The sequence below is a fragment of the Rhincodon typus genome, chromosome 16 (assembly GCF_021869965.1).
Source record: "Rhincodon typus isolate 14 chromosome 16, sRhiTyp1.1, whole genome shotgun sequence".
Taxonomy (NCBI): domain Eukaryota; kingdom Metazoa; phylum Chordata; class Chondrichthyes; order Orectolobiformes; family Rhincodontidae; genus Rhincodon; species Rhincodon typus.
The window spans coordinates 43849218-43863935 of NC_063347.1; the positions used below are offsets into that span (position 1 = coordinate 43849218).

The following is a 14718-nucleotide window of genomic DNA, read 5'->3' on the forward strand; positions in this document are numbered from 1 at the left end:
TAGACCCGAAACGTCAGCCTCTCTGCTCCTATGATGCTGCTTGGCCTGCTGTGTTCATCCAGCCCTGCACCTTGTTGTCCCTTAGTATATTGTCTTTTTTTGATTTGATCAGCGGTGAGGAGCTGAGGAGTGTGCCTATCGTTGAGGCTGATCTGGGGACACAGAAAGTAGGATTCAGAACCTCAGTCCTTGCAATTATCCAACAGCTTTGAGGCTCTTGCAGCTTGTTCGGATCGGAATGAGGCCGCTGGGGAGATGAGCTACCTGACCAAGGCACCATGATATTGGAATCCATTTAATGTGCAAGTTCCATTCTGTAATCCTGTAGTTATGTCTCTGTGGTGGCTATCAGATCATACTTATTTATTTCAATTTGTGCCACCAGTTCATCTGCACTAGGATTTTGAGATCCCCTTGTATTTCAGAGATCTGCACTTTCTCACCATCAATATAATATGCCTCTCTTTATATACTTGCTAAAATAGACAAATTGGCATTTTCCCAAATTATACTCCATTTGCAAGATCTTTACATCCCTCACAACCTATCTACAGTTGTTCATGGTCTCATCCTGTCTTCTTCACAACTTACCTTCTTCCTTATATTTATGTAATCAGCCAATTTGGAAACAGTACCTTCCGTCCCTTCATCCAAGTTATTCATATAAACTGTACATAATTGATATTAAATAGGTCCCAGTATAGATCCCTGTGGCACAACACTTGTTACATCTTGCCTATCGGAAAAAGACCCATTTAGATTTACTCTTTTCCTCCTGTCAGCCAGGCAATATTCTATTCTTGCTAATACGAACTTCACCGTCTCACCATGCACTTTTATTTTCTCCAATAACCTTAGATGTGTTTATCAGTTTATCAAATGCCTTATAGAAACCTAAACACAGTGCATTCACTAATTCCTCTGTATCCACAGTGGATTTTACTTTTTCAGAGAACTGAAATAGATTGGTTAAATATGACTAATCTTTCAAATGATCATACTGGCACTGCCTGATTACTTCTGCTATGACTTTTTTAATGTTAGCTTCTAGCAATCCTTCTCTGACAGAGTCATGCTAACTATCTCCCTTCCTTTTCAAATAAAGGAGTAACATTTGTTATCTTCTGATCTATGGGACCTTTATTAAATCTAGGCAGTTTTAGAATATTAAAACCAAAACAACTGTCACATTTGCAAATATTTTTTAAGGATGAAATCCTTCAGGGCCTGGCCACCTGGCCGCCTGTTGTTCCAAGAAGAGTAGATGTTAATGTCCCAACGTTCCGACCCCCACTGCACTTCCTGATTTATCACTGCTTCAAAGATGTTACTTGTATCTCCTTTCATGAAGACTGATGCAAAATAGCTGTTTAACTCATTTTCTATCTCTTTATTTTCCATTATCAATTCTCCAGGCTTTCTTTTGAACAAACAATTACTTTGCTTTCTGTTTGTTTTCAAATATTTATGAAATCTCTGATTACCTAAAGAGCAGAGTGGCTCAGGGGGAGTCTGCTGGGCTCATAACCTGGAGGGTGATGGATCAAAGCCATCCTCTGCTAATTATCCTGTTCCTCTTTCTTACGGACTTATCAGGAGAGGAATCAAGGGTTACGGGTAAAGGGCAGGAAAGTGAACTTGAGGAATGTTTGATCAGCCATGCTCCTACTGAATGCTAGAGCTGGCCCAAGGAACCAAATGGCCTACCCCTGCTCCTATGTCTTATGGTCTTATTTATCTGTTTTTATAATTCTGGCTAGCTTTCTCTTGTACTCTAATATTTCTCTTTTTTTGTAATCATCCTTTGCTGTTTTATTTACTTTTGTTCGAAGTTTCTGATCTGTCATCAATCTTTGCACAATGATATGTTTTCCCTTTAAGTTAGACATTAACTTTAACTTCTCTCATTAACCACAGATACTGGATCAGCCCTTTGGAATCTTCCTTACTCATGGAAATGTGTCAATTGTGTATATTCTGAAATATCCTTTCAAATGTCTGCACTGCTTCACTATTAACCATCCAAAGAAGCATCATTGGGTCTCCAAATGGTATCTCTACATCTTTCCCCATAGACCTACTGAGTTTCTCCATTTTTAAAAAGAATTCTATTGAAGTATTAAGTCTTGTAAATAGAAAATATCAAATTCCAAAATGAACTAACGTTTTAAATAAGATAAAATTTAAAAATATAAGAGAAAAATATAATTTTCTGTTTGCAGGATGTCATGCTCATTGCTGATCCTGTTTCCTGCTCTACAATCCTCCTCATTACTATAGTCTTGCAGACGTTTCTGCTCACTGATCCTCCAAGAGAGGCAATGGCCTAATGGTATTATCACTGGACTGTTAATTCAGAGACTCAGATAACATTCTGGGGACCCGGGTTTGAATCCTGCCATGGCAGATGATAGAATTTGAATTCAATAAATATCTGGAATTAAGAATCTACTGATGACTGTGAGTGCACTGTTGATTGTTGGGAAAAAACCATCTGGTTCATTAATGTCCTTTAGGGAAGAAAACTTAAAGGAAGGATGGGTGATAAATGCTGCCTGGCCTGCAATACCCACAGCCTGTGAATGAATAAAGATAAAAAAATAGTACAGCTTGATGCATCGCTGCCCGAGGTCTGCAGCAAAGGTCTCTTCTCAGGCACCAGACTTACTGCTGGAGCTATCATGTCAACCTGACATCATAGATGTTACTCCTTGGACACGGTGGAGCCATTCCTCTTGGTTGGCTGCAGTGTCTCAGAATCGTAGAATCACTACAGTGTGGAAATAGGCCATTCATTCCATCAACTCCGCATTACCCCTCTGAAGAACATCCCACCCAGAGCCACCTCCCTATCCTGTTCCTGTAACCCTGCATTTTCCATCACCAATGCACCTGCACATCTTTGAACTGTGGGAGGAAACCAAAGCACCCAGAGGAAACTCACATAGTCACAGGGAGATTGAGCAAACTCCACACAGACAGAGGCTGGAATCGAACCCGGGTTCCTGATGCTGTGAGGCAGCAGTGCTAACCACCGAGCCACCGTGCCTCCCCATCGTCCTCCCCTTCCTCCTTAAAAGCCACCAATCTCAGTCATGACGAAAACGCTGCCAGCCAGGGGGAGAGGGAGGCAGGCCAAGGCCCCACTGCCAGGCAAGAAAGGCAGCTCCACTGTGTCCGAGCAGACCTGAGAGGTCGTGGGAGCCAGCAAGAGGGCTTGCCATAGTCTTTCAAAATGACACGATCAGTCAGCAGCAATGATGTTGTTGCCAGGCTGATGCCATGGCTTAAGAAAATGGTCTGAAGTCTGATGAGAAAAGGTTCATTAGTGTGGAACACAGGCAGCAGTGCCTTTGCTCCACTCTTGGAGGGTGAACATGGGGAGATGTTGCATGTCAATAACCTGGGCCATGGGGAATAACCTCAATTCAGAGATCTAGAGAGGCCATGTCAAAATGGCACTACTCACATCAGGTAAGCAATATCTTGTGGCACTCAATGGTATAACGGGTCCCAAAAATTTAACAAGTTGAAAACAAAACAGTTTAGCTGAGGGCTTATTATAATTAGGATGCAAAATTCCAACAGGGGGTGTCTCATAATAAATAAATCCACTTTTATCAAATTGGAAAAGTGAAATAAAATATTCCAAATTAATTGGCAAAATAGACAAACAACACAGGATGATTTGCATCATGCCATTTCTGAATATTGCTGTGCAATTTACCTGTTTTAACAGCTTGCCAACCCACTGAAAAGGGAGTCCGTGCCTGTATCGTGTATGTGGAAATTGGGCTGTGATTGTCAATTCCAGGACTCCAGGACAGCTGAGCTGTGGTATCTGTAATCTCCTCCACTATCACACCCCCTGGTGGACCTGGTGGAACTGATTTAAAAGACAAAAAAACACAAGGCAAGATGTCATATGATGCATTACAGAACGCTGCTGATTAAAACAAAGGATACTAGGTAAAACAAGAGTGAAAACCACCTCTTTGCTAACAAGAGACTCCAGGAAACTAAAGGTTTGGAAAAGGAACAGCTCTTAAGTTTTTTCCAGGCAAAGATAAAAAAAAAAGCTGGAGTTATAAGGAACAATATTGGCTAAATCTAAACAGATGTGGGGTGAGTTGGCTTTTGATCTTATTGCAGACTTTAAAAACATCATAGTTTGCTCAACTATATGTGTAAATAATAAAAATCAGATGTTTCACTTTGTTTTGGCACATTCATGTTGAAAGCATATAGACCTTCTTGTTCATTTAACACTGTATGCTATTAAACACAGTGGTTTCACACAGGAGGGGAAATATTTCATCTTGTGGACATCATACAGCAAAAATCAATTCAAACTCAAACATGAACTTTATACAAAAGACATATGCACTGTGAAAGTAGTTCAGTGTGATCAAGAAATTGACACAAAGAATAATCCTGCCAAAAATGAAATACAACAGAACTCAATGCACACTGAAGATATTACCGGGTAAAGGGGGAAAACATTAACTTGGTTTAATTTTCTACTCATCTTATCACAAGCACATGCTTTATATGGAAGTATTCTGTGTGAGAAGTGTTGGATTAGGAATAAGGTAGATAAAAATTAAATAATCACTGAAAAAATTTGCATGAATGAGGCTCATTAATCTTCATCTTTCCCATGTTTTCCATCAATTCCCCTCTTTGAAACAGACAAGTTATCCTGCTTATAGTAGCCGCATAAACGAAATAATGGAATTCAGTTCTTGGTTAAAAAAAATGTTTCAGTAAATGCTGACTGTAAACAGATCACGACAACTGCAATTAATAGAATGCAGATGGATCCAAATGCTACTTAGTGAAATTACCTTGTACTAAATCCATGTGTTCATGTCATAAATATTTCTACCAAACCATCAACACACATCAAAGCAACTGAGCAATTTCCAACAATATTTACATTTTGGCTTTTCGTAATTTTACTGCTATTGTCACTTGAGCTGCAATTCATTAGATGGTTTCTATATTCAGGTGGACGTGTTTACTACAGTATTAAAGGTGTTTAATGCATAGGCAGTACACCAGTGGAGGAAGTATTCATGGATCAGGTGAAAATAAAATGATTAAATCACAAGTATACATTAAATATTTCTAGCCTGAAAGTAAACTGAGGAGGATTTTTTCAGATTTCTTGCAGTTTTCAGCACTACATATTTATTATATTAAAAATACAAAATAATCATTGTAAAGCACAAATCAGGAGATACGTAAGATGAAAAAACATCTTTAATAACATTGTTTGGAAGAAAAATTCAAAGAATGATTAACCAAGTATTTTCAATATGTCATAAGTTTATGAAAAGAGCAGCATCTCTCTGTAATACCCCAAAAAATGCTGTCAAATTGCAATATCAAAATGCTATCAAGATCAGCCTTCTTGAGAGTAAACCTACGGAAAGCGACTGGCCCAGATAGATTCCCTGGCTGTGCACTCAGATCTTGCGCCGACCAGCTGGTAGGAGTTTTCACTAACATCATTAACCTCTCCTTGCTATAATCTGAAGATCCCCCACCTGTTTCAAGAAGACCACCAACACCCCAGTATCATACTATATGCCTCAAGGACTACTGCCCAGTGGCTCTGACCTTCATAATTATGAAGTGCTTCCAGAGTTTAATTGTGGGCCACATCAACCCCAGCCTCCCATTTTCCCAACTCCACAGTCATCCCTGGAACATTTGGATAATAAAGATACCTATATTAGGCTCCTAGTTATTGAGTATAGCTCTGCTTTCAACATTATAATATCAACCAAACTAATCTCCAATTTCCAAGACCTAGGTGTATGCTCCACCGTCTGCAACTGGATCCTTGACTTCCTGACTAACAAATGACAATCAGTGAAAACTGGTGACAGCATCTCCTCCACAATAACCCTCAACACCTTCCCACAAGGATGCATACTCAGCCCCCTACCGTACTCCCTGTATATTCATGACTGTGGGGCCAAATTTCAGCTGAACTCCATCTACAAGTTTGCTGATGACACCACCTTTGTAGGCCGGATATCAAACAACGCCAAGACGGAATACAGGAAAGATATACAGTGCTTGGTGATGTGGTGTAAAGATACCAATCTCTTCCTCACATCAGAAAAACTAAAGAGCTGATCATTGACTTCAGGAAGCAAGGAGGAGGGCACGCCCCTGTCTACACCAATGGAGCTGAGGTGGAGCTGGGTGAGAACATCAAAATCCTAGGAGTGACTATCGCCAACAATGTGTCCTGGACCACCCATGTTGATGTGACAGTCAAGAAGGCACAACAACACTTCTTCTTCCTCAGGAGGCTTAGGAAATTCAACATGTCCAAAAGGACCCTCACCAACTTTTACAGATGCACCATAGAAAACATTCTATCTGGGTGTGTCACGGCTCTGCTCAGGACCGTAAAAAACTTGAGAGAGTTGTGAACACAGCCCAGTCCATCACGCAAGCCAACTTTCCATCCATTGGCTCCATCTGCACTTCTCGATGCCACGGAAAGGCACCCGACATCATCAAAGACCCTTCTCACCCCAGCTGAAATGTCTTCCAACCTCATCCATCAGGCAGAAGATATGATAGCTTCAACACATGAACCAATAGGTTCAGGAACAGCTTCCTCCCTGCTGTTATTAGACTTATAAAGGAACCTCTCAAATTTCAAAGCTCGTAATCATCTTGCTTTTTGTGCATCTTAGTTGCAGCCATAACTTTGTATTCCTGTCTCTGTTCAATCACCCTATGATCTTTGTATGTTATGATCAGCATGTACTGCACGCAAAACAAAACTTTTCACTGTACTTAGATACGGGTGACAATAATAAATCAAATCAAATTGCCCTTGCTAAAAGCTTCCTCGATGTCAGACAAACCATACGACACAGTGTCCTTACACAATGTTTTCTGTAGAACTTCCAAACAAAACCTTCCATACACAACCTGCCATTATATACTGCTTGTGGCAATTGTATGCTCTTTAAAACCTCAGGGGGAGAACAAATACAGAAGGATCATTTCCTGATTCTGCATAGCATGGTATACGATAAAATTATGTTCAGTTTAAAGGTTATGTGAATGTGCCAATGATACAGAAATTCTGCCAATTGAAATGTTTTTTATTCTCATTGTTGTGTCCAAAATATCCAAAATAATGCCTTGAACAGTTGGCGTATTTTCTATACATGAATCAGATATTTCTTAAATTGTGTGATAATCATCTTCTGTAAGATATTTAGATTGGTGAGGATAGGTCCGTTATTCCAATTACCTATTCAAAGCCTTCTGGTGTGAAGAATCAGATTCTTCATGTTAGACCTGGCAATGAGTAGCTGTTCAGCAGTGCTTTTTCTGGCTTGGTATGGGAAAATAAAACCAAGCGGAAATATTCTGCTGGGATTATAGTGGTCGTGCTTACACCTTTGCACTGTTGCATTGAGAAAAAAAACTTCCCCAATACATCGTGAATATTCAAATCCTTTCGTAGGGTTATGAAGAATGTTTAATTTGTGAAAAAAATGAATTTACTGGCTGGAAACAAATTTTAACATGACTAAAGCTGCATTCTAATAATTTAGGATAACAGTCTGAAATGGTTTCACATCTGTATTGCTGTACCTTCTACATTCTAACACTGTTAGAATGGAGACCATCTGCCTGCAAAGCTACATCAATAACTATTAGGATGCAAATATAAATAGGGATCATCTCCTACACTATACATACAGCATCAGGACAATCACCTGGGTACTTAACTAGGTGGAGATAAACCGTTGAGCATAATCAGTTGGACCATGGGACTCGATAAAAGGAATGAGCTCAGTCATAATCAGTTTCACTTCGTAAGCCAGAGATTTGGAATATACAAGCTTGAGTCATTAGTCAGTTGCAGAGAGATCTTGTAACAAGCCAAATGTGGTCTGCTCTGGACCGTTTCTGTAATTTGGTCCCTCTGATACCTGAGTAACATTGCACCAATGATTGTAAAGTGATATTTTTTAATTTATCACTGAAACCAACTTACATCCTTTAAAGAAAGTAATGCAAGCTTTGGAAAAGTACAAATTACACTAGACTTGTGACAAACAAAAAAAAACTGTTCCTTTTTCTGTTTTAGTATCTCTTCTGTCTGCAGACCAGGACGAGTGCGTGAGGCATTAATCAAGTAAGAACCACTTGTGGATCTCTGTCTCACTGCAGACAACTCACAAGTTTGGAATCCTGTCTGATTTTGATTATCTAAATGCTGCAGACAGAGAATTTTAAAATACTTCAAACCAGAAGCCACTGTTTCCAGAACAGAAAAATCATTCAGCTACATTTTAAACCTCTCAGCGCTGAAAGCTATATCATTGAACCCTTTCAATGCTGAAAGAGGATATTCACCACATCGAGTCCACATCAACCCTTCAAAAAGCATCCCAGCCAGACCCTGCCCCATAATTTGTCCCTGTAATCCCACATTTACCATAGCTAGTCCAACGAGCCTGCATAACCCTGGTCACTACAGGACAATTTAGCATGGCCAATCCACTTGACCTGCACATCTTTGGACAGTGGGAGGAAACCACAGCACCCAAAGGAAACCCACGCAGACATGGAGAGATCGTGCAGACTCTACGTAGACAGCTGCACAAGGCCAGAATTGAACCTGGTTTCTGGCAATGCGAGGCAGCAGTGCTGATCACTGAGCCACCATGCTGCCCAGCTGTAGGACCACCAAATTCAACCAGAAGCCAGTCAAGTTGCTAACCTTCAAGAGCTGTGTACCCCTTTAAGGTTACTGGACTAAATCGTTTCATCGATACTCCACTTTATAATCTACTTGTCTGAGTACAAACTTAGCATGTGTTATATGTGGAAATTGGGTTTTTTTTAAAAATACTTTTAACTTTGACACAATGAAGTACAGTAAAAATATCCTGTTTTAATTTTAAAACGGAGGGAAGCCTACCTCACTGTGTTTTGTATAAAGACTGTAGAAAACGTTAAACATTCACTGAATTGGGAAATTGCTATCATGTTAAACGAACAGTGGGGAAGGTGGGAAGCCATTCAACCGCTTCACACCTGATTATAATGTCAGAAATATATTTTAATTGATAATGCAAGTTCTCTGACCATGCATTTTCCTTTTAACTTTATTTCTTCTTTTTCTGCCTCATTCTATGAACTAAGGTAATGTACCTTTCTTTCTTTATTTCTCTGTTTTGTACCTAAGATTTGTAACTTGGTACTTTGTACCTAAGATAGAGCCCTGTGGGGTGACATCATTAACTTTTCACGATACTTCTGTACTTGAGCTCACGGGACAATAAACCTAATATTAGTTCTAAGTCGGATGTGATATTCTTCATTCCGCAAATGGACATAAATTGTTGAATATTATGAAATAAATCTATCCTGTTTATGTAATCTGAGCCTCACTTCTATCAAAGACTCTGTGTGATATCAGCAACTTAGAATAAGGTATAGGGTAGGATATCTCTGGGACTTCATTTACTGGGACCTCCAGTGTTGAAGTACTTTGTTCTCTTTGAACTCCCACCGTTATTTCAGTAGAAATTTAATGGTAAACCTTAGCAGAGTGTAGTAAATATCAATGCTGTTTGTCTTTGCTTTATGCTGTTGGAGAGTGATAGAACTCCCAATGAAATCCATCCAATGGATTATCATCAAATGAAAATAAAAAACCAGTATTTTAATGCCATCTACTTGTTAAAGGATTATGAGTGTAAAGAAAGGATTGATGCCTTGTTAGTGTAAATTAAGTGGTAAATTCTTTCCAAGTTATATTTCATAAACATGATCCAGAATGAATGGATTATCTAATGGGCAAGAGAACAGAAAAAGGGTTAAAATTGAATGTCATGTACTCAACTCATCTCTCACGTTGACAAGGCTAAGTGCTATTGCTTTATGAATCAATGCAAAAGGCTTGGTGCTCATGCTGTGTGGCAAATCATCACTTTGTGCAACCAATATAAATTCACTGGAAGATTTGGCCTTGCAAATGTCCAGGAGCCATTCACAGATATTGATAATTAATATTCACATTTTAGCACTGAATTGAAGTTCTTGGCATTGGAAGGACAAAACCAGCCAGGATGTGAAATTGACTAAGAAACAGAAAGCAGACTGTGTGAAAGGTTGCTCTTTTGGACATACAAGAATCAGTCTGAATACAGAAGGTTCAGAATGGAGGTGAAAGAAAAACAATAGAATAAGTGCAGAGGGACTGTGAGAAAAGATTGGCAGCTAACATGAAGGGAAATCACAAATCTTGTACAAACACAGCAATTGTAACAGTGTGCTAAAAGAAGGAGTAGGGCTCATGGGGAGCTAAAATGGGATCAAGACTTGGAAACAAAAGCATTACTGAGGTATTACATGAATACTTTGCATATCTGGAGGTCAGATTTACGCACAGATACAAAGTAAAAAGCTCTGGATGGGCTGGTGGGGGGGAAGGGGACGTGGGGGAAGAACATACCAAATGCTGTCCTCATCCTGATGTCCACCTTTATGTGTGGCTGCATCAAGCTGTGCATAAACCCTCGGTGCACAAACACCAAGTGTCATTATATACTGAAGTTCTACTTGTTCCCAGTGTTATGAAGGATGGACGTGACCACACAACATCTAAGCAGTTGATGTGATTTGATTCGATTTATTTACTGTGACAAGTACCTGTGTACAATAAAAAGCTTTGTTTACAAGCAGTACAGGCAGATCATAGTAAGCAAGGACATACAGATCATCGGGTAAAAGAAATCTTCGACAGAGGCATACAGGTTACGTCCCAAAGAGCATGTGCTAAGCAAGATCAACAGTGGCAACATCAGCATTATCTGAAGTTAGAGAAAGTGTAATAATGACTGGAAAGAAGCTATCCTTGAACCTGCTGTTGCATGTGTGTTCAAGCTTCTGCACCTTCTGCCTGACGGAACAGGTTGTCGGAAACTGTTACCAGGCTGGGATGTGTCTTTGATGATGTTGGCAGCCTTTCCGCAGCAGCGAGCCATGTAAATGGACTCAGTGGAGAGAAGGTGGGCTTCCGTGATGGTCTGGGCTGTGCACACCACCTTCTGTAGTTTCTTACGGTCCTGGGCAGAGCAGTTGCCATACCAGGCCATTATGCACCCGGACAGTATGCTTTCAATGGTGTATCTGTAGAAGTTGGTGAGGGACCTTATGGACATGCCAAATTTCCTGAGCCACCTGGGGAAGAAAAGGCGTTGTTGTGCCTTCTTAACTGTCACATTTACGTGGGAAGTCCAGGACAGGTTGTTGGTTATCGTCACTCCTAGGAACTTGATGCTTTCCACCTGCTCAACCTCAGCTCCATTGATGTAGATGGGGGCATTTCCTCCTCCTTTCTTTCTGAAGTCAATGATCAGTTCTTTATTTTTGCCGATGTTGGGAGAGAAGTTGTTCTCATTGCACCACATCACCAAGCTGTCTATCTCCTTTCTGTATTCTGACTTGTCATTGTTAGTTATCCATCCTACCATTCTGTATCACCTGTCCCTTGTGGAAAAATTTATAAATGAAAACATCTTTAACCAGAAGTCCACCAGGCAATGGGCAGCATATCACATCTTCAAGACACTAAGGGAAAAGGAGTTTCCTGAGCAGACTGTCAAAGTCATTTGGCAGAACGCCTCATGACCAGATCCTTCCAACAAGCACCAAGATATTGCTTGGCTGGTAGTGAGAAGGGCAATACCTGTGTGATCATTCATGTACGCCTGAACTCTCTGCACCAACCATATCGTGATCTCGAAGCAGCTGCAGGTGGAAGAGACTGTCGCACATCTCCTTCTGCAAAGTGCTTTTGCAAGGGAGGTGCGGAGAGAGATGAAGTGGTTTTTGTTGAGGTTCTTCCCTAGCAGCTCCGTGACACAGGACTCTGTGCTTTATGGGCTGTTCCCTGGGATGCACACTGAGACAACTATTGATTGTGCCTAGACGAGTATCAACTCAGTGAAAGATGCTCTTTGGTCTGCCTGAAACTTATTGGTCTTCCCGTGTAAAGAGCTGACCTCAGCCAAGTGTTGCAGACTGGTAGATTCCAAGGTCCAGGAATACATGCTGAGAGATGCATGAAAACTTGGGGCAGCTACGGCCAAGCATAGCGGGGAAAGACCACTGTTTAAGGTCTTTCTGTTAAAACATAGAACCAGAGTCTGCTCAGTTATCAGACCCTCTCATTGCCTCAAAATGAATTATTTAGTGTGCTGTATGAGTAGGAAATGTCTTCAGTTGCAATTGCAGACAATGTCAAATTCCAACGTTTGTGTTTTTATATGCGAAGTCTATGCAGTACTGTTTAAATACCTTGCTTATGTGTATAAAGACTTTTTTTTCTGAATAACGTATATTTTTGTAATAAAAATACTTTGCATCTGTCTTTACCTTTGAAGTAGTTTGCCTAGGCCATGGTGACAGAGGAGGAAATTCAGTCAACAGAAGAGGCTTGAAATCGACAAGGCGGAGATATTAGATAAACTGTCAGTACTTAACTTTGAAAAGGACTGGATGAGATGCACCCAAGGATATTGAAGAAAGTGAGAGAGGAAGTTGCAGAGGCACTGACAATAATTTTTACATCTTCCCTGGATTTGGGGATGGTGCCAGAGGACTGGAGAGTTTCAAATATTACACCATTGTTCAAAAAAGGTTATAAAGATAAGTAAAACAATTCCAAATCAGTCAGTTTCGCTTCAATGGCAGAGAAACTTCAATAGAAACAATTATTTGGGATCGATATTCTCCTAATCAACCAGTTCAGTTGTTGTTCCATATTGCTGGAGCAGGTGGGACTTGAACCAGGGTCTTCTGGCTCAGAGCCAGGGACATGACCAGAGCCCTTCAATTATTTGAGATAGAATTAATAGTCAAACAGAAAAATGTGGGTGAACTTGGAAGAGTCAGCATGGACTTGTTAAGAAAAACATCTAATTAACTTGCTGCATATGTATGTTTATTTTCAGCAACTGGTGTAGAAAGACACCCAGGTCTCACTGCACCTCCCCCTTTTCCAATTTGTTCCCATTCACATAATAATCTGCCTTCCTGTTTTTGCTACCAAAGTGGATAACCTCACATTTATCCACATTACACTTTATCTGCAATGTATTAGTCCACTCAACTTATTCAAATCATACAAAAGCATCTCTGCATCATCCTCACAATTCACCCTCACACACAGCTTTGTGTCATCTGTAAACTTGGAGATATTGTATTAAGTTCCCTCATCGAAATAATTAACATAGATGGTGAATACACTGATCACTGTAACCCACTAGTCACTTGCCCTCATTCAGAAAAATGACCCATTTATTCCAACACTTTGTTTCCTATCTGCCAGCCTGTTCTCTATCCATATGAGCATACTAACACCAATCCCGCATGCTAATCTCTTATGTGGAGCCCTATCAAAAGCCTTCGAAAAATCCCAGTAAATCACATCCACTGGTTCCCCCTTATCAACTCTACCAGTTCCATCCTTGAAAAATTCTTGCTGATTTATCAAGCATGATATCCCTTTCAGAAAAACCATACAGACTCTGTCCAGTCAGCCATCGTTTTCCAAATGCTTTGCGATCAATTTTTTTATAATGGACTTTAGCATTTTCCTACTTCTGATGTCAGGTAACCAGCCCATAATTCCCTGTTTTCTCTCTATCTCCGTTTTTAAATAGTGGGGTAACATTAGTTACCCTCACTCGGGGATGTCCTCTTCCTCCAGGACCAGCAGTGAATGCAATGACACCAGGTTATGCCAGACTGGTCTGAAGTTGCCATCTGGATTAACCAGTCTCAGCCATCTGGAGGAATGCCCAGCAATGTAGAATTAAAGTCAATATCCTTCTCTGTTCTGTCAGAGCAAATACCACCATCATCTCTCCCATATCTCACACTCACTCTGCCTCTGCTACCGTACCCAACTCCTATCAAGGCTCATGCGCCATCTCACCTAATATTACCTGCAACATCTTCCCTCACACAATCTCAACCATTCCATCCCATGAACAATGCTAAGCCTGCATGCTGTTGGAACTGGCTACCCACTCACTTGGGAAGCACTCACCTGCACTAAAAGTAACAGCAGAGCTAACACTAATACTCACTTTCATGCCCCCAATATCTGTCTGTCTCTCTCTCTCTCTCTCAGTTCAGAACGAAAACAGCTCACAAAAAGGCAGAATGAGTCAAAACGGTTGGTGGGCTGTTTGACTTTCAGCTCACTACCCCTATGTAGGAGATATCCTGACAGTGCCCACTCCAAGTGCCTGATTGATGCTCCACCGATGCTGCCAGAACTATGAGTTTTTCCAGCATAGTGTCTGCTTCACATTTCCAGCACCCTCAGTAATTTTTTTATTCAATATCCCTCATATTTCATTATCCCTCTTAGATGCCAATTTGGATTCTTGGGATGGGCACTTAAAACCTATTGTTACGACTGAAACTGATGGAACCTCTGTTATCATCTATGGCATTCACACATCAACATAATATTACAGTCCAAGTGGCAAATTTGTCAGTTTCAACACCATAGATTCCTAGACAGCAACAATAATCTCATACATTTTGGTCACAGCTGAGCAGAGCAAATTCAGCCATCTATATCAGGTGATGACCAGCTGACACACCCAAAAGGTCCCTGAACTAATATGTTCTTCCTGGTCA

General features: G+C 40.5%; 1 protein-coding gene across 4 annotated transcripts in view; it reads right to left on the minus strand.

Moving 5' to 3' along the window:
• Positions 1–14718, minus strand: part of LOC109914264 (contactin-4-like) — a 1378312-nt gene that overhangs the window by 159998 nt on the left and 1203596 nt on the right. For all 4 annotated transcript variants that reach the window (XM_048606641.1, XM_048606645.1, XM_048606643.1 and 1 more), the window contains one exon: positions 3728–3886. In XM_048606641.1, the coding sequence (XP_048462598.1) occupies positions 3728–3886 (159 nt within the window). The remainder of the gene's footprint in view (positions 1–3727; positions 3887–14718) is intronic.